This window comes from Anguilla rostrata, chromosome 3 (assembly GCF_018555375.3).
Source record: "Anguilla rostrata isolate EN2019 chromosome 3, ASM1855537v3, whole genome shotgun sequence".
NCBI classification, from domain to species: Eukaryota; Metazoa; Chordata; class Actinopteri; order Anguilliformes; family Anguillidae; genus Anguilla; species Anguilla rostrata.
In genome coordinates this window covers 37,275,205-37,295,410 of record NC_057935.1, presented here as the reverse complement: position 1 = coordinate 37,295,410, position 20,206 = coordinate 37,275,205, and the positions used below count along the sequence as shown (strand labels likewise).

Below are 20,206 nucleotides of genomic sequence, written 5' to 3'. Positions count from 1 at the left end.
GGGACTCTGGTTTTTACCGTGTCTCTAGTTCTTAAGAGAAAGACGCGTCTCCTTGCAGTCAGTCAGGGAGGCGATGGCGTCGGCGGAATGCGCTGACGGCGGCGTCCGGTCTGCGTTGCAGGGCATGCAGTGGAGCCTGCTGAAGGAGGAGGAGCTCCTTCCCCGGATCCTGGCCTTGGACGGGCGGCGGGGGCGTCCCTCGAACTCGGAGCACCAGCAGCCCGGCGACGACTCCTCCCCCCGCTCCCGACGCAGGAAAGGCCGGCCCCCCAACGTGGGCGAGGCGGAGTTCTCCAACGCCAAACTGCTCCGCAAGCTGGAAGCCCAAGGTGCGGTGCGCCGCCCTGGTGGTCGATTCTGACCAGTGCAGTTCAGAGCTAGAGTGGGTAATTCAGGAATTTAGGTTGTGTTGTGATTGGGCCTTGGCACTTCAGTGTCAAAGCCATTGCTTGAGCAGGCTATTAGCTTCTGATTTGCTGGATTTAAATCAGCTATTTGAATAGCAACTTAACTATTAATGAATAGAAAGGAAAAATGTCCTGCAAGAAGTTTATTGGTCCAATGTCAAATATACAGTGAGCTCCATACATGTTTGGGACAAAGCCTTTTTTCCCCCTTGTTTTGGCTCTGTGCTCTGCACTGGGAATGTGCACTTTACCACATGTGAATTGTTTGATTACAAATCTAAAACTGTGGAATACAGAGCCAAATCAAGTCTTTGTCTCAAACATCATGGAGCTCGCTGTATTTGCTGTGTAGCAGAGATAAAGTTTTAACAAGCAGATCTTCTCATACAATGGGGTGTGTCAAACTGCACTTTGGAGAGTTGCGAGTGATATCTTCGCTTTGGCTTTCTGTGACTGACCTTTTGCCCTCTGGGCCCTGCAATGCCCATCTCTGCTCTAGAAGTCACTCTGAAAATATAAAATAACTCCCAATCCATCCCACCCCGCCCCGCACCCCCCGAATTTCAGAAATAGCCCGGCAGGCGGCTCAGATCAAACTGATGCGGAAGCTGGAGAAGCAGGCGCTGGCACGCGCGGCCAAGGAGGCCAGGAAACAGCAAGGTAACGCTCCTCGCGCAGACTTCCTGTAGCGCCCGCTCGGAGCGAGCTGCCGCCACCGCAGACGAATGACACAGCCTTGCGCTCTCTCTCTCTCTCTCTCTCTCTCTCTCTCTCTCTCTCTCTCTCTCTCTCTCTCTCTCTCAGCAATCAGAGCCGCAGAGGAGAAGAGAAAACAGAAGGAACAAATCAAGATCCTCAAACAGCAGGTACCCTCCCCGCCGCCGCCCCGGCTGTTTTTTACGCGCAGGAGCGCATCCTGTCCCGCAGCATTCGGCTTTGATCTGAAACTTCATAGCGACCGGCCGGCTCTTGTTTTTTTTTCCCGCAGAGCGAAATCCCCGTAGTAGGTTGTTAAGGCAGTAAAGTAAGGCTCTTAAAAGCTCTCAAAATGAGCGTCCTTCTTTTCTGAATTATATTGTTGCAGAGTAGACCTGATTCGCCAGTGTGACTAACATATGTAAATCATTTCATACCGCGAGCGGATATTTACAGAAGGGGCTCCAGTGTTTTGCTCTGGGGTGGAACAGAGACGCCTCGAGCTACAAGTTCAGCTCCCTAATCACCATGACCCCCTTGTTCTTTCGAATGTCCTTTAGTTTAAAGAACTTGGTGCTTCAGTCTTCACAAATATGTCCTTGTTATTGATTGTCATCTCTCTCTCTCTCTCTCTCTTTCTCTTTCTCTCTCACTGTCTTTCTCTCTCTCGCTCTCTCTCTGTCTCAGGAGAAGATAAAGCGAATTCAGCAAATCCGAATCGAGAAAGAGCTCAGAGCACAGCAGATTCTGGAGGTGTGTCTGTGAAAGAGATCAAATACAGTAGAAAGATCCTGAAATCACAGCCATTTGTTCGCGGTGCGAGTGGTTTCAAATATACCAGAGGCCGTTCCCAAATGATGTCATTTATATTTTTCCTCTCTTCTTTGCCGCGCATAATTTTGCATAGGACTAATGCTAAATTGGTTTCAGCGCACTGCTGTGAAAAACTAAGTCTGTCTTCACCTCCTTAGACCATGGTTAAATTGCGCATAAAAGATTTTTTTTTCACTTCAGACAATAGAAGGAGTTTAGCATAAGTAGGTGGAAGAAGTAGTTTTCCATACACATACAATTATAGAAGCTCCAGAGTGTTTTAGCAGGCCAAAATCAAATTTGAGTTGACACGGATGGGAAGCCATTCCTAACAGGATTTCTCTCAGCTTGTAATTACGTATTTAAATTTGACATAATTTATTCCTTCTCCTTTTCTACCCTGCAACCCTGAGGTTTGGTATATGTTTTTGTCAAACGTGTTTGTCCAGTGAAAGTTCATTTATATGATACAAAATCATAAGCTCCTTATCTGCTGTTTAGAGCAATTTTCTATATTTCTTCAATGTCCTTCATTGCTAATTGAAGCTGCTTGAAGCTCACAATGTTGATCTTTTGAGTGTGAAATAGCATGTGCATTAGAGTGATTAGTGTGATTCATAATGGTTTCATGTCTTGATCAATTAATTATGGTGTGCATTAAAAGAATATTAAAGGCCACTTTTCCCAAACAGATTTTAACAACTGATCAAGAACTACATGCACTGATAATGACATTGTAATTGATTTTCAAATCAACATGGAATTTCACCAAATCATATACTGCTAGCCACCCTTGCATAAAATGTTATTACATTTTTACAACTTTCTTTCTTCTTCAGAGACTACAGTATCTGTTAAATGCAACTTTTTTGTGTTTGCAAATCAGAAGCTAGTGCAACTTAGTCCATTATTGCCAGCAAATCCACAAATTGAACTTGCTGTTAGGGTTAGTCATACAAACTTTAGGTAGCAAAATGTGCAGAAGGTAAATGGCTTGTGTATTTAAAGCTAACTGACATTGAAATGTACTACATAGCCCAGCTGAATCCTTTGTGAAACTGTTTTGTCACATAATCTTGGTTGCATCGGCGGCCATTTTCCTGATGTATTCATATTTCAGAGTTTTGAAACGCCATTCATGGGCTGTAGGTTACTGGAGCCGTTGGGTGTTTTTTTTTCTTTTGCTTGAAAGCCGTTCAGTGGCTCTATTGTGTGACCTGCTGATCTGCTGTGGATTCACAGGCCAAGAGGAAGAAAAAGGAAGAAGCAGCAAATGCCAAAATCCTGGAAGCTGAGAAACGAACAAAGGTTAGTTCAGACGGCCCAGGAGCGGTGAGGGAGAACTGACAAGCGTGACTTAACACAAACACGAATGGCCACAGTTACGCCCAGCTACAAACCCACACTTTATTCTGGGTCACCACATTATGGGCCAGAGTAAGATCTGTGTGGTTAAAAAACATTGCCGTTTTTTTTAATTTTTTTTACAGTATGTACAATTGAAATAAGTATATGTGATCACAGCTGTATTGTGCTGGCTGTGTTTCCTCTATTGGTTTTACATGAAACTAAAGCCTGGGAAAGCGTTTGTTTGGACGTACCGAACATTTGCATTGCCCCTGCTGTTTCTTTAGACCATTAACTTTCTATCACATCACAGTAAATGTGTATGAATAGAGCTATTGTGTGTGTGCTTTGTGCGTCTAAATATATTATTTCATAAACGTGAATATATAATAAATGTTTTTTTATTATTTAAGGCCTTTCTTAAACCTTTAACAGAAAACATTGATTTCAAGCTCCAAGCAGATACTATTTTGGATTGTTAAATGCAATGTAACAATTTAAGAATATAGCATAAAACCTTAGTGGAGTAATAGGGAAGCTTAAATGAATTAAAAAGCTTCATGAAAACTTGGGTTGTTAGTCCAGGGCATGGAAGGTAGTGAAACTTTGAACCTCAAACCAGTATGAATCAGCCATCCCAGTGTATCAACCAATCAAATAATAACTGGGTCTTCCTTTGAAATGAGTGCAGAAGCCTTGTGATGATGCTAGTGATGTCTTTGGTAAACGTGAACGCAATTATGTTTGGAATTTGAATGTTTTTGTTATTTCCTTGTTTGAAGGAAAAGGAGATGAGGAGGCAACAAGCTGTCATAATAAAGCACCAGGTAGGTGTCAGTTACTGCAGCTTTACATTTAACGTAGTGTTAGAAATACTAGAAGTACCTTTTTCATATATTTTAATCTTTTGGATTGAGGGGGCCTCTTTTTAAGAACTTACCAGTTCTTTATTAAATCCCTCATGTTTTTCTTTTCGTTAATCTCCATACTTTTGGTATTGGGTTATCTTTGGGGGCGGGGGGCTTCTTTATATACACTTGTTTATGACTCTGTGATTTCTGTTTCATAATACTTTGCCAACTCTTTCTACCAGGAGTTGGAGAGGCATAGACTAGATATGGTATGGGTATGTTTATTTTGTACATCTAACACCGCATCGTGAATTGGTTGTGATATGGTTGTCATAGCAATGCATAAAGCGTAGCCTTGGCTGCTGTCATACTACATCCTTCTGCATGGCTTTACAGCAAAGTGCATTGCATACGTCTGCTCTGTGTGTCCCTCGGAGACCAAGGAGTCCCCGCAAGCGACCAAGAAAGCTTCCTGCGCTCGTCAGATTCTGTTGAGGGCCGCAGTGCATTCTCATGGTGTATGTGAACACCTGGCATTGAAAGTCATTCATCACATTTTTTTTGTTTGTTTTTATTTTTGAATGACTGTAAAGTGCTTGAATTTTGAGCCCTGATGGAAAGTCAGTATTTGTCCAGTGAGTTGTACTTTCTCCGTCCATCCAGTCCCCTAGAAAGTTAACCCCCTGTGTCTACAGTCACTCAGTCACCCTCGTCCTTGCATATGTAGCTCAGTTTCAATGACAGGACAAGGCAACACATTCTCTCACTCATCAGTCACTTCACCTACTGTGTTTGTGTCATTTGAGTTCCTCCCCCTACACTTAGCCATACCCACCTATAAAACCATGTTAGGCCAAAGTGCGGCAATGCCATCATTGCCAAAGACCCATGCCATATTGAATTTAGCAGTACCATTAAAAGAAATGGTATTTTTCGAAAGAGCTCGTTTCAGGGTTTGACCTGAAAGAAGCTAAGTTTGCAGGTCATGTAAGATCTGATTGTAAATTTGTTCATACCGAATTGGCAATACACTGGCATTTTGAATTGCCACTATTGGATAAACCAAATAGATTCAAAAATATTTTTCACTATAGGCCTACACTACTGTACCCATAGAATCCTATAGTTTTACTGACAGGCTAATTTTAACTTTCTTTATTTATTTTTTTGTAGTAGATGTACAGCCATTTTCGTACTAGCTCACCTTTGCTTTTTACTTGCCGGCTTATTAAGAAGCATCAGGGCTGAGCCACGAATTCCAAGCGAATGCTTCCTGTTTCGACCGTCTTCGCACCTGTCGCTTCCCCGCCGCGTGCTTATCGGATGTCATTTTATTGCCTTCTAAATCTTAACCAAAAACACATAAACCTGGACATTGTTTATGTAATTTGTCCATTTTTTTTTTTTGGTACTTTTTTTTGCTCTTTATCTTCCTGCTAAATGTGCTTTTTTATTAAGCTGTCGTGTTTCATGTTGCCGTCCACCACTTTCCTCGTGAGCCATTTTGCTGCTGACAGGATGCTTTCTGCTTTGCTAGGAGCGGGAGAGGAGGCGGCAGCACATGATGTTGATGAAGGCAATGGAGGCTCGGAAGAAGGCCGAGGTGGGTGATTTATGAATCGGCCGCTTCTCCTTGAAACCGTTACGGGCCTCCGGTTTTTCTTTCTTCTTTTCGGAAAATATATGGACTGTGAATAAAACTACGGCTCTGGCCCTAAGCAATTTTCTTTGAAAGCGCCGCAATTTATAAGCCGGTTACTGCGTTCTTCTGACTCGCAGTGACGTAATCCCAAAAACGACGGCCTCTACACCCAGCACACGCGCTGTTGTAACAGCTTCCTTCTTCCCCGTTGCTGCTAACGCGTCCGTATTTCGCTCGCAGGAGAAGGAGCGCTTGAAACAGGAGAAAAGGGACGAGAAGCGGTTAAACAAGGAGCGGAAATTGGAGCTGAAGAGACTGGAGGTGGAAATCGCCAAGGAGATGAAGAAGCCAAACGAAGATATGTGTTTAGCAGACCATAAGGTAATCGCATCAATAACCGAGACAAATAACAGCAAAAAAAAAACCCCAAAAAACTTATTACGCCGTTGAGCAGGGTTATTTAATGTGTGCCCGCTTTGGGATTGCTTTCGGAAATTTGGCCATTAAGAAACAAACAACAACAAACCTTCTAATTAATATGCATCAAAATGCGACTGTCCACTTTTGGAAGCATCTCTGGATAAGAGCGTCTGCTAAGTGATTGTAATGTAATGCAGGCATATGCACAGTATCATCTTACTGCCCACCAGAGACAGTAATGGTCTTTTCCTAAACCCATGAATTAGCACCTGTCACTCAGTCCATCCAACACTGCCCAGCCCATGTATCGAGCTGCCCACTAGTATTGCTCCCCCTTTCTGTTCCAATACACATTAGTGCTGTGTATGGATATAATCTCCTTACATCCTCTTCTTAATACGGGCTGTTCTCCTGTTGTTTGGGTTATTATTTTTTATTTTATTGTGGTCCTGATCATTTTCTTTTTCAGTATTGCTATTTTTATCCCACTATGTTTGTATTTTGTAATTGACCATTTACCGCACATCATAAAACAGGAGGTAGCTTAATGATAACTGTAAAAATGATAGATTATAGTTATGAATATTAAAGAATGCGTATATTGTACACACACTTGTTCATATCGCAGTATGCATATTAATGATTAATACATTTTAATAATATGAAGTAGAATATATTTGGGCTGCCTTTTTTTAACCGGCTCCTATGAAGAAATGATGGGAAGAATCGAACTGTAGGTTGTCCCTGGTTTAGCACGGGGGCTAAGGGCAAAGCATATTTGTTTGGAGAAATGACACAATGTGATCAAAGAGCTGCCTGATATTCCTTAGCATCTCACTTCAGTGTGCTCAAAGGGATAATGCTGCTCTCCCAAAAATGCGCTGTCAAACCACTTCTGCTGCAGTTTACAGCAGACATCATGGGGGAAAAAGTGAGGGCTTTGTCTTTTATACGCAGGCTCCAGATTTGATGCCTGGATTCATAGGTGTTATTTCAGAGGTGGTACCACCTCCTCTGAAGTGACAGCAGGGACTGACTGCTGTGTGCAGCGTTTATTCCGTACACTGCCACCTTGTGGCCGTAAGCGGGCCTGCACTCTACTTTGTAATGAGGGGAGGGGAAAGAGAGGAAGGGGTTCATAAAACCTGTTTTGGGAAGACAGAACGGTGAGCCATGGATTTCTGTGCTCTTCTACAGCAGGATATAAATATCTCGTATCTCCCGAATCAATTTCTCTCAGCGGGCAGCCATGTGATTTTTATCAGTGCTGAGCAGGGACAATCAAGAGCCAAGTGCTAAGGAAATATTGAAGCTGTGCTCTTTTATGGGTAGCAGTGAAATATATATCAGGCCCTTCCCAACGCACACCCTGCTCTACAGCAGAGGGGCTAAGGGGAGCCCTTTTAGCGGGCTGTTCGGTGCTCGGACGCAGATGTGCTAACGCGTCGTTTGCCTCCGCGACGACGAGGCGGACTGTTTTTGCGGAGGTCGTTGAAAGCGTTTGCGTTGCGGATCCCGTCCCAGGCGCTGCCGGAGCTGTCGCGGGTCCCGGGGCTCCTGCTTCCGGACGGCGCCTTCGCCGACTGCCTGACGGTGATGCAGTTCCTGCGGAGCTTCGGGAAGGTGCTGGGCCTGGACGTGAGCGCGGACGTGCCGGGCCTGGGCGTGCTGCAGGAGGGCCTGCTCAACGTGGGCGAGAGCGTGGGCGAGGTGCAGGACCTGCTGGTGCGCATGCTGTCGGCCGCCGTGTGCGACCCGGGCCTGCCGCCGGGACACCGGGTGAGACGCCGCGGCGAGCGAGCGGACTGCGGGCCGCCCCACACACGGGCCACCAAAACACCACTGTTCTGAGCTTTTATATACAGTTCAGACCTGCATCACACACGGCACAACCCAATCACGCATAATTACACTGTGTCATTATATAACATAATGTCACACTGTGCTGTTGTAATCTGAAAGCAAACACAATATGCATATGCATGCACACATTTGCACGCATTCACACTCCCACTCGCACTTACTCGCACACACACGTGCACACACACAGACACACTCACACACACACACTCATACATACACGTACTTTCTCACAGACACACACATGTGCACGCATATACTCACACTCTCTCACACACATACACACAAACGTGCATACACTCACACACTCTCTCTCTCTCACACTCTCTTTTTCACTCTCTCACACGCAAGCACACACCACTAGGGATGTAACGATATATCGTTGCACAAATTTTGTGATCCAAAAACGTGACCATCATGCAGCTAAAAACCGGATCGTGATATCAACTAAATCTCATCTCTTCCAATTATGCCACCGAAATGCTCTCTTTAGCCCAATTTGCATGGGACTAGTTTTACCCCAGGACATCCCATAATGTCATTTTTATGCGTTATGTTGGTAATTTCACTGGAGCATTCGGGATAAACCAATCCCTGCTTTTTCACCTCAGTCACTGAGATGTTTCCCCAAATATTCAGACAGACTGTATCTCAACCTCACAAACAGTATCTCAACCCTGCCACTTCAGAAGCTTCTAATTCAGCTTCTAGGATAAAGCATGTACTTATCCAAGGCTAGAAATGGAAAATCCGTCTCTAGTCATTGAAGATTTTTCAGATTTAAAAAAAAACGTCGGCACTGGCCAGCCAAGGTGTTAAGGGGATATTAGTCCAACCAAGTTCAAACATTTGCACTTCATAAGAAATAATTTGATTCAATCTTAATTTAAAATATCATGAACCCTGTATTATCCTACTGAACCGTGAGCTGAGTGTATTGTTACATCCCTACACCACACTATAATGTTATAATATGAACACACACACATACTGCAATTCTGTGAGCTACAAATACACATACACGCTATACTGCAAGCACCCACAACACTACACTTTATTGATGTACTCATACACAAATGCAACAGTGCAGACACCCATACCACACTACAATAGATGCAATCAAAACACACCAACAAACATGTGCAAGAAACACACTATACTGCTGTAATAAAGAATATTGAATAAACATACAGTACATTCAATCTGAGCATGCGCACGTCAGTCCTGCTGTAATCAGGACACACACACCACTACCTCCATGATGAGAACCCACACATCAGTAATTTAGTAATAAGAACACACAGGCAGGGTGTTATTAACATCTTTTGCTCAGTGGGGCTAAATGAATTGGCTTATCACTCTCTGAGGGTATCTGTATTTAAAGTTCCTCTTAACGCAGTGTCTGCAATAAGAGCTAAAATGTAGTCCATCAGTAAAGCAATTTCTCTATGCTTATCTGAAGATGTTAGTCACACTTCTTCTAGGCAGGCTAGTGTTCCTCAAAGGAATTCAGCTGAATGGCTCCTGTCATGGGCCTTATATGATATTATAATAAAAATGATCTGAGTTAAAAGTGTGTGGGCTTTTAACTTCTTGTGATAAAATATTGAAAGATGGGTTCCCAAATGGTTAGGAAGTAAACCACCACAGGCACTGGCTGAGGCCTATTGCCTAGACATTAAAGGTTTTGCATGTTGTATAGAACAGCTGGACATAAATATGCTGCACACATAATAAATGCAATTTGACCTTCAATTTTCGTACTTCAGTTAATTCATTAAATATCATGTTCGGTTGCTTTCCTTATTTTGAAATGAAAGACGTTACTTTGTACCCTAAATGGTAATGGTGAGAATGGGAATTGAATTGAAATTAGTCTGTTAAAATTCAAGCTGTGTTCGTCACTGATTTGGCTATGATTTTTTCATTCTTCCATTTCAATGGAAATTTTAGTAGTAAAACTAAAGGATATTTTTGGGAATTTGGAGTACTGCGTGACTCATTCTCCACAAAATGACATCAAAGATATTTTGTTAATGTCTGTGTTAAGTTGTTGGGGGAGGGGGGAGGGGGTAAGGAAGCAAAGAAACACGGTCTTAATTCATTCTTAATTTTTTATAGTTCTTAATTAATTGTACGACACTTTAAACACTTTCAAGTGTTACTTGACAAAAATGATGTATTTTCAACTAGAAAAGTGTTGCTTGACCCTTTTTCTCAATGTCGCGCACCTCCACAATTTTATGTGGTGGACGGTGTCATACTTTGTTGTGTGGTGTGATTGGACAGTTTGCAACAAATGCACAGGAATTTGCCGTCTTGTTACCATAGAGACAGCAGAACCATTCCCCATAGGCCTTTGCTGAACTATAAATGCCAAACGTTATGCGACACCTTCATTTTTGTCAAGCAACACTCTGAAAATGTCCCGTGACAAAACATTTACCCAAAAGATTACCCTTTAGGGTCAGACACGTTCCTGTCTCCGTTTCTCTAGACGAAAACAGCCCTGGGGGACCACTTGACCAACGTGGGGATAAACAGGGACAACGTGTCTGAGGTCCTCCAGATCTACATGGAAGCGCACTGCGGGCAGACGGAGCTGGCCATGCTGACGGAGAGCCTGAGGACCAAGGCCTTCCAGGCCCACACGCCTGTCCAGAAGGCCTCCATCCTGGCCTTCCTGGTCAACGAGCTGGCCTGCAGCAAGAGCGTGGTCAGGTAACGCTCCTGCACGGTCTTTCCTGGTTTGCAGTAGAACCTGCTGTCAGTTCTCTATCATGGCAGGACACATTGACTGGTGATAAGTTGATTTGCCTTAAACCCATAACAAGACTGGTCAGCCTAGTCTGATCTTGGAGGAGGGGAAGAGGGACCTTTATTGGTTGTTCCTGTTATTGTTAAAGACCCTGTTCAAGCAAAATTATTGTTATATATGAAGAACTAAGGAAAACAAATACTATGAAGAAAAAAAATTGCTAACATTTTTCTGTAATTTCATTACTTTTTTTTTTACACTGGCTGCATGCCAGTGTAAAATGGTATCCATGCACGTTCAAAAAAATAATTATATTTTAGGGTTATTATGCATTTGCCGGGTTAATTAGCCTACAAGTTGCTTCACTTACACTTATGCTTATTTATTATTTCTTAATTTTGAATACATGCAAACATTTATTCATTTTTGTGCATTTGTAAAATTTTAAATTTGAACCAGTGAAGAATTGGAATGGAGAGCCTTTTGATTTGTTCTTTGTAAACAGTGATTGCCAGAGTGTGGTAGCTCTACCCCCCATTAGTGGTAATAAAAATATCCCTTTGTCCTCTGTTTGTTTCCACACACACAAACATCACAGAAGGGTCTGGTAATCAGCTGCTCTTGACTCACTCAGAGGTCTGGAGCTGTGTGGGAAAGGAACCTGTAGTGATGATTTCTCTGACAATGATAAATACCAGACTGAAATCAGAAGTCCTCTTATCCTGAGATAACTGTCAAGAGTGCCAGTTTGGAACGGGACCATTCAACATCGAAATCCAGGGATTCGACAGCCAGGATACTTCTCATTAAATTTTTTTAAGTGTCTGGCCAAGCACATTTTGGTGCACATTTCTGAACAATTATCTTGTGGTTTGTTTTCACTGAAAGCATGCCACATTTTGCTTGGAACGTCTTAATAAGTCTGTCTCTGCTGGTTTGTTGTGGAATTGGGTGTTTATACAGCATGCACAGATATATTTGTGGAAGAAATTAGGAACAATTTTGGTATGAATTAGAGATGACATCTCTAAAGTTCTACTCTGTGTTCGTGCGTTTGTGCGTGCATGTGCGTGTGTTTAATTGCAGTGGAGCTATATTTGCTGCATCTGTTTATGTTTTAAGTGGTCAAGCTGACAGCTTCATTCATGAAACTAGAGACCATTCTGCGGTGCTATTTTGATACAGTCTGGAATGTGGTTGTGAAGATACAACCCGTGCTAGATGTTTCTTTTCAGTTCATATTTAACAGTGTGTTAAATATTAATTACATAAACCCTGGCGAAATTACTTTAAAGGACCTAGATATCTAGTTTCAGTAGTATGAGAATAAGAAGATCCCATTCTTACTGAGTTGATTTTTTTTTTTCCCCCACTGAATCTTTTTATTGCAGTGAAATTGACAAAAGCATCGATCACATGACCAATCTAAGGAGAGACAAGTGGGTCGTTGAAGGCAATCTTCGGAAGTGAGTGTCTTCATTATTCAAAGAGTGTCACAGATGGAGAAAAACAGAGAAATTGATCTTTTTACAAAGGCACCTAGGTTTTAATTTAAGTTTAAGTTACTGCAGTATGCCATGTGTCTTAATGGTGCTGGGTATCAACATGATTGTACAGAGAAAATAGGGATTCTAAAATAAATAAAAAATGTGCCAGAAAGAATATTGATAAATTGAGAAATCATAAATTAAGAGCATATCAATTCTTTATGTCATTTTGTTAACAAATATTCAAATGACATTAAACATAAAACTTTCTAATATGCCTGATAGTGTAAATCCATAGTCTCTGCGGGTTGATCTACAATTCTACGTACCATCTACAGTCCAGTTTATCTCAAGGTGTTGTATTCAAAGATGCGCCGCAAATAGCTTTTAATGGCTTACGGTAAGGGCTGTACAAATGAGAGAGATCACAGCTAACTAATAAACGTTGTTGACGTGTGGCTGCCATATAGTGGCAATGCTATAACATTGACAGAACATTCAGGTAACATTGTGAGAACATTACCTGGGGTGAAATTCAGCCTTGGTTAAGTGCGGTCGATCCTCCCTCCCTCCCTCCCTCCCGGCCAGGCTGAGGATCATTCACGGAAAGAAGACGGGGAGGAGGGATGCGGGGGCCGCCGGGGGCGAGGAGGCCCAGGCCCTGGGCACGCCCACCGCCGGACGCAAGCGCAAGAGGAAAGCCGGCGACAGCGACGAGGACGACGACGAGGACAGCGACGACCAGGGCGACGAAGACGACGAGGACGAAGAGGAGGTCAAAAAGGGGAAGAAAGCGGACGCGTGCGAGGACGAGGTCAGTCGCAGCACCGCCTCGCGCGGAACTCGAGCGCGTTTTTAGTCGCACCGCTCAGTCCGCAAGCGCCGCTCACCATTTCATTCTCACAAATGGCCAATTAAGAGATTGGACGTTAGCCAGTTAATTAGGCGACCCTGGCTTTATTTTATATTCATTTGAAATTAGGAGCTTGAAATTATTTTTTAACATTTCCTTGAATTAACTTATTTGAAAATTTAAGGCGAGGGATAGTTTATATTGGGTGCACAAAAGAGGAGGCAGTTATTTGGGCCTTTATCAGTGCTGATTTTTAAATCGCGGCCAAACTCCATTAAAAGTTATTTGCTTTAGCGAGCAGCAAATTCTAGCGGAGTTGCGAAGCGATCAAAGAGACGACCGGGGCGTAATTACTCGGAAGTCGTCCCTCGCTCCTCATTGGTGGACTAACCAGGCCTGTCTTGCAGGATGAGGGGGACCAGGCGGCCAGCGTGGAGGAGCTGGAGAAGCAGATCGATAAGCTGTCGAAGGTAAGCGCCCGGCGGGCTCTGTGAGAGGACCTCGCCGCAGGGAGCTCGGGGAAGGGGGGAACCGCGAGGCTAACCCGCGCCGTGTCTCCGCTCCAGCAACAGAGCCAGATCCGGCGGAAGCTGTTCGAGGCGTCGCACCTGCTGCGCTCCATGCCGTACGGCCAGGACCGCTACAAGCGGCGCTACTGGGTGCTGCCGCAGTGCGGCGGCATCTTCGTGGAGGGGATGGAGAGCGCGGAAGGTGAGACGCCAGGCGGCTCAGACCCGCGCTTTCGGTATCCGGGTTTTGTAGCGCAGGGCTGTGATCTCCGGAGGCCGTTCGTACATGTGACCCCTGGTGGTGGGAGGAGCTTCCCACTGCAGTCAGAACAGCAGAAACCCTGCTTCTTCAGATTTCTCCATGGCTCCCCCTGACCCCATTTACATATCCTTTCTTTCTTTTTTCCTCTTTCTCTCGTCCTTTTATATAATGTTATCGAAAACTGAAAAATCTGACAGAATGCCTGTCTCAGACACCCCGACTACAATGTAGGCTAGTCTGTATAGATTATCCAAAGCTTATCTGTACAGTTGTGAATTGTTTTAATGATAAAATATGTTGTGTGTTCGGTTTACTTTACACTTATTGATAAATCCTCTTAGGAATCTTGGTGATTTTTACTCTTGGGAACACTGTATTTCTGTATTCCTGAGAGTAACATTGATGTTTTCCACTACTGTATGTCACTCTGGATAAGAGCGTCTGGCAAGTGAATGTAATGTAATGTGCCCAGAAGTGTTTGCTGAGGTTGATTTTATCATTATTGGTCCCGCCACAGGTCAAGAGGAGGCGGAGAAAGAGAGGGAGAAAGGGAGGAGTGCACAAATGGTCCAGGTGAAAGAAGAGCCTCCGGAGGTCCCCGAGAAGCCCCCAGGCGTCAGCCCGGACCCCAGTTCCGAAGGGGACACGGTCACTCCGGAGAGGGTACAGGAGAAGGACTCCCCCAACCTCTTCCTCCAGAAGCCCGGCTCCTTCTCCAAGCTCAGCAAGCTCCTGGAGGTCGCCAAAATGTCCGCCGAGTCCGAAGGCCTCCCCCAGAAACAAAATGGCGACGCGGTGCCGACGTTGCCCACGGCGACGTCCTCCCCCACCCACGCCGCCGACCCGCCGACGCCCCTGCCCAGCAGCCCCCCGCCCGCCCTGGCGCCACCCACCGCGGGCGCCACGCCCGACCCTCCCGCCCCGCTCCCCAGCCCCGGGAAGGCCTGCAGCCCCCAGCCGCTGTTGCCCGGCGACCAGCTCCTCCGGGTCCTGACGGAGAAGAGCGGCCACTGGTTCAGCCTGCTCCCCCGCTCGCCCTGCGACGACTCCTCCCTCACCTCCGCCCCCACCCCCCCGGCCGCCTCCCCCCAGCCCGCCTCTGCCAGGCCCAGGTCCCCGCCCCCCTCCTCGCCGACGCACCTGGCAACCTCCACCTCCTCCAGCCCCCACAACCCTGTGGGAATCAATAACTTTGCTTTGTCAGCCTTGCAGGTGCGTGTGCCTTGGCTCTGCGTTACAGCGCCCTCCAACTTGCTGTTGGCTCATATGGCTTTTAAGCCAGAGAAATGGCTCTGGTATCTGTTGGTTGCATGTGAATTGGAAGGCAGATGAACCAGCGTGTGCTGCTTTGAGTTATTGGAGGATGTTGGTGCATCTGCCTTCCAATTCACATGCAAACTGACTTCTTACTCATGGATATAATTGCAATAATAATAATGTTATGTTATTAATATATCTTCCCTTGGATCTCAAAGCCAGCTATAGTGAGGGAAGTTAATTTAGCCATCTCTAGTGTGTGGCACTCGTCTGAGTGATGCCATACATGGCGGCCATTTTGCACCAGAACTCTGCCCACACGCGTGCTGATGTGGACAGATTTGCTGTGCGTTACATTGCGCTGTTGCGTCAGTTGTGTATAAAAGCTTGATGAGCTCGTGTGGCCCCTCCCTACAGCTGAAGCCCGGCGTTCACATCATGGGGCTCCCGTTCTGTGGCTGGCCCGGCGGAATGATGAGCGCAAACCTGTCCTTCTCCGGGGGCCCGCTGCCCCCCCTGCTGGGTGCCGGGTACCCCCCGGCAGAGGGCAACGGTAACCCCTTCCTGGCCCCCAGCGTCTCCACCAGTAAGAGTGAGTCCCCGGGCCCCCCCAGCGAGAAGCCCCCTTCTGCCGCCTCCCCCGCTGTGGAAGTGGCCAAACCGCCGGACTGTCCTGCCCCTCAGCCAATCCCAGAAGGTGAATATGCCACTCCCTCTTATAAACACCAGTACCCCTGATGGGCTACGTGAGTACCTAGCAAAGACACTTAGCGTTATTATTTGTGTCTGTATGTTTGCAAAGATGAAGTTAGTGTGTGTCTGTGCTGAATTAAGTAAGTTGTATGTTTGTGTTTAAAATTTGTGTTGGTGCGAAGTTAAGTAAGGTGTATTTGTGTTTATGCGCAGAGTTGAGTTAGTTGCATGTGTTTGTGTTTATTTGTGCATGTGTAAAGTTGTGTAAGGTGTATTTGTGTGTATGTGCAAAGTTTAGCAAGGTGTGTTTGTTTCTGTGCATGTGTACAAAGTTGAGTAAGGTGTTTATATATGTGCACAGATCAGTAAGGTGTATGTGTGTATGTGTACATGTGCAGAGAAGTAATTTGAGTGTGGGCAGAGATAGTAAGCTGTGTGTTTTTGGGATGTAGTAACCTGTGTTCATGTGTGTGTTTGTGTGTGTGTGTGTGCGTGCGTGTGCATGTGTGTGTGTGTGTGTGTGTGTGTGTGTGTGTGTGTTTGTGCGTGTGTGCATGCGTACGTGTGTCCATGCAGAGCTGCTCTCCGGCTGGTGGAAGGTGGCGGACATGGAGGAGCTGCGGACTCTGGTGAAGGCGCTGCACTCCAGGGGCCTGCGGGAGAAGGCCCTGCAGAAGCAGATCCAGAAACACATGGAGTGCATCGCTCAGGCCTGCGCCAAGAACAAGGACGGTGGGTCCCTCTGAGACCACATCGCCGTGGAGAGCAGGCTGGCTTTAATGATACACACTCTGTCAGGCACCATTTGTGACACAGTACTGACTAGTGGGGACAATTTATTCACAAAGCCTTCCTGTCAGGCATATCGCAAGCAAAAATGAGAATTAGTTCCCACAAAGTTAGCTATAGCATCATACAGAGGCCATGTTCCCTCACACAGATTTTGTGTTTGTGTTGACCCATTTAAGCCTGCGGGCAACTAAAGTTGCCGAAGTCTCTGCCACTCTTTTTTGCATCTGTGAATATATTTTGGCCACTAAAGTGGCCGTACATTCAAACCATCATTACTTAAAAAATACAATTAAAATTTTCAAGAAAACATGTTCATATGGAAGGGTGTGCAAATGATTACATGTAAGAAATCTCTGGGAAAAATCTTGGCATTAATGGGTTAAATTCTTCAGTAGACATTATCTATATATTTATGTATATATGAAAAAAAGTGTTTTGATTTTATGTCATGCAGTGCAAGTAGCAGCTTGGCAACCATTCAGGTTTGGTCTGTGGTTTCCACTTGAGTGGTGGGGGGATTGACTGAGTGATGTGGTCTGACAGCTCTGAATAGGCATATCCCTGCTGGATATATTCTGATCCATAGACGGTCTGAACAGATTGCCGTGGATTCACATGAGTAACACCACGGCACTAACTCTTGATCTCTGGTTACACAAATGTACCAGGCTGCTGTATTTGAGGCGTAGCTGTCCAGTTTATATATATATAATGGTTATACTTTTGAATCTTTAAATCCTTTACATACGTGACTGAGCTCTGCAATTGTTGTAGCTTGTGTAGGCACATTGCACATGGTATCTAGGGGAGTTGCTATCGAACGACGAGGAACATTTCCTGCTGACCAAAACCCTTCCTCCTGGGGCAACACGTTAGCCAATTAACTATCAGCAGGGCTCCTGGACACAGTCAGCACTGGTCCGGATTCTCCGGGGAGCCCATTAAATGTGCATTTGTGAACGCGCCGCAGTGCTGAAGTTGAGCTGAAGTAGAGCGGAGTCCTCGCGCGTGAGCGGTTTCTGACTGCCGTGCCCCGCCCTCTCCCAGCCGCCGCCATCGACGTGGCGGAGCTGGAGGAGAACCAGGTGACGGAGGAAACGGTGGAGAGCTGGTGCGTGGAGGAGCAGGCCATGGAGGTGGATATTGCCGTCCTGCAGCAGGTGGAGGAGCTGGAGAGGAAGGTGACCTCTGCCAGCCTGCAGGTCAAGGTAACGCACTGACAGCAGCCGTTAAACACCATGGCAAAGCAGTTAATCAGGAGGGGCTGCAGGTTTAAATCTCGTGTGGGGCACAGCCTTTTTTCCTCCAACACGGGACTGCTTCAGCGACTTCAGGAAAATATCCAGCTGTATTAATGTATTATGTGTAAAAAATATAATTAAATAAAGTTGCAATGGGTAAGAGTAGTTATATGCCCTATACAAAATTTAGCAGAGCGCACACAAAGGATAAAGCAACATGAAAATAATGTAAAATGATTTGTGTTATTTCAAAGACTGAGATAGATCTGCATACTGCCCAATGCTTTTAGCAAAGCTTTTCCCAAGGGGTTTATGGTTGGAAGCTGGCATTGGTACATTGGAATACAACTAGACAGTTACTTAATTAAGCGCAGGTGAGAAATTTCTTATTTTACCTGTGAGGGTTTCACTTGATGAATCTTTGTCTTGTTATATTTGTGTACTTGTTCTTAATCTGTATTAGCACTCTCTCGGTAGGCTTAGCATTAAGTGTTCATTGCACTTGAGCTTTCTCCAAGATCTTTAGCATTTCATTATGCCCTATATTAAGCAAATATATAATGAGATATAACGATCCAGTTAATAGGAAGGTGCTATGTATAGTTCATGTTCATTTGGGGAAGAAAGAAAAAAATACACCATACATGCGGAAGGCAGCTTGTGTATCACATTACAGGCATTTAGCAGACGCTCCTATCCAGAGCAACTTACACAACTTGCTTTTTCTTTTTACATATCATTTACATTGCATCCAATTGTACTGTTGAATATATACTGAAGCAATGCAGGTTACCTTGCCTCAAGGGTACAATGCCAGTGTCCTACCGGGGGAGTGAACCTGTGACCTCTAGGTTATAAGACCAACTCCTTACCCATTATACTACACCGCCACCCCTATCACCAGCTTTTGATGATACCGAAGGAAATTCGTTAAAATTCTAGCCGACGCGAGGAGAGCTAATACTTAGCCTTCCGTTCCCTCCGCAGGGGTGGCTGTACCCCGAGCCCCAGTCAGAGAGGGAAGACCTGGTGTACCACGAGCATAAGCCCGTCGCCAGGCTGTGTCCGGCCGGAGACAAAGAGGCCGGCCAGAGGCAGGAGGACCCTGGGGACGGCAGCATCGTGCGGCGTGTCAACAACCCGCTAGATATAGCTGTAACCAGGCTGGCTGAGTTGGAGAGGAACATCGAGAGAAGGTATCTGAAGAGCCCCTTAAGCACCACCATTCAGATCAAACTGGATAATGTGGGTACAGTCACTGTCCCTGCTTCTGCACCATCCAGTAGTGATGGTGGGGATGGGTAGGTCATCCAGATTCATTTGAGCCCTCTTTGTGCTTCTCTGCTGACTGGAGCCTCTTTCATTGTCTTGCCTGTTAAACCCCCCCCCCCCCCCCACAGACTCTTACCCTCCACCCTCCACCTCGTTTGATTCCTCCTGTTTGACTCCAGTACTTTATCGTGCTGTATCTTTGGAACTGTCTCACGGTCTCCTGCATGGTTGCGTGGTGCCGGCTTCCGTGGTATTTGTGACGTCTCCCTCTGCTCGTTTGTGCGGACTCCCGCACCGCCACCCCCACCCCCCCCCACCCCACACACTCCCGAATGTTAACAGGCATGTCACCAGTTCTGTAAGGGTGGTGTCGTCTGCTTTGTCTAGCCCACTTTGTTTTGCACTCCCTGTCGCTTCCTGTGCTCTGTCGTAAAAAAGTCCGGTGGCGGTAGTGCATCGTTTTGTGCGGCGCGCGCTGACCCCCTCTTGCCCCCTCCCCCTGGCAGAGGCGAGGAAGAGGTGGCCCCCGGCATGAAGACGTGGCGCAAGGCGCTGGGCGAGGTGCGCAGCGCGGCCCAGCTGGGCATGTGCATCCAGCAGCTGCAGAAGTCCATCGCCTGGGAGAGGTCCATCATGAAAGTGGTGAGCGAAACTCACGCCCTCCCTCGCCGCGTCTTTCCGTCCCCCAATAGCATCCCCCCGAGCATTTCCAGGGCACCACGGTTACCAAGCCCGCTCTCGTCTGTTTCGCAGTACTGCCAAATTTGCCGAAAGGGGGATAATGAGGAACTGCTCTTGCTTTGCGATGGCTGCGATAAAGGCTGTCACACTTACTGCCACAGACCCAAGATCACAGCCATCCCCGAGGGGGACTGGTTCTGTCCTGCCTGCATTTCCAAGGTAACTCTGGCCTTCAGTCCAAGTGCCTTCTCAGTTTAAAAAGAAAAAAAAAAAGAAACAGCCTTTTCAAATACATACAGTATTTTCAAATACAGTGCATTCTGCAAAGGCACTTTAGCTATGTTAAGAAGAAAATTTATGAAAAA

At 45.8% G+C, this 20,206-nt stretch overlaps 1 protein-coding gene across 11 annotated transcripts in view; it reads left to right on the top strand.

Annotated features, from left to right (window-relative positions):
• baz2ba (bromodomain adjacent to zinc finger domain, 2Ba) overlaps positions 1-20,206 on the top strand; it is a 102,088-nt gene that overhangs the window by 78,735 nt on the left and 3,147 nt on the right. For 2 of the 11 annotated variants that reach the window (XM_064327376.1, XM_064327377.1), the window contains 22 exons: positions 122-329; positions 975-1,067; positions 1,212-1,273; positions 1,791-1,856; positions 3,159-3,224; positions 4,046-4,090; positions 4,357-4,383; positions 5,652-5,717; positions 5,997-6,137; positions 7,701-7,955; positions 10,534-10,757; positions 12,186-12,260; positions 12,870-13,095; positions 13,542-13,604; positions 13,701-13,845; positions 14,423-15,117; positions 15,580-15,859; positions 16,432-16,587; positions 17,695-17,855; positions 18,876-19,084; positions 19,667-19,802; positions 19,914-20,060. In XM_064327376.1, coding sequence (XP_064183446.1) covers positions 122-329; positions 975-1,067; positions 1,212-1,273; positions 1,791-1,856; positions 3,159-3,224; positions 4,046-4,090; positions 4,357-4,383; positions 5,652-5,717; positions 5,997-6,137; positions 7,701-7,955; positions 10,534-10,757; positions 12,186-12,260; positions 12,870-13,095; positions 13,542-13,604; positions 13,701-13,845; positions 14,423-15,117; positions 15,580-15,859; positions 16,432-16,587; positions 17,695-17,855; positions 18,876-19,084; positions 19,667-19,802; positions 19,914-20,060 — 3,546 coding nt within the window. Of the gene's footprint in view, positions 1-121; positions 330-974; positions 1,068-1,211; positions 1,274-1,790; positions 1,857-3,158; positions 3,225-4,045; positions 4,091-4,356; positions 4,390-5,651; positions 5,718-5,996; positions 6,138-7,700; positions 7,956-10,533; positions 10,758-12,185; positions 12,261-12,869; positions 13,096-13,541; positions 13,605-13,700; positions 13,846-14,422; positions 15,118-15,579; positions 15,860-16,431; positions 16,588-17,694; positions 17,856-18,875; positions 19,190-19,666; positions 19,803-19,913; positions 20,061-20,206 lie in introns of all 11 variants that reach the window. The other 9 variants (XM_064327372.1, XM_064327368.1, XM_064327370.1 and 6 more) reach the window with 5 other exon arrangements.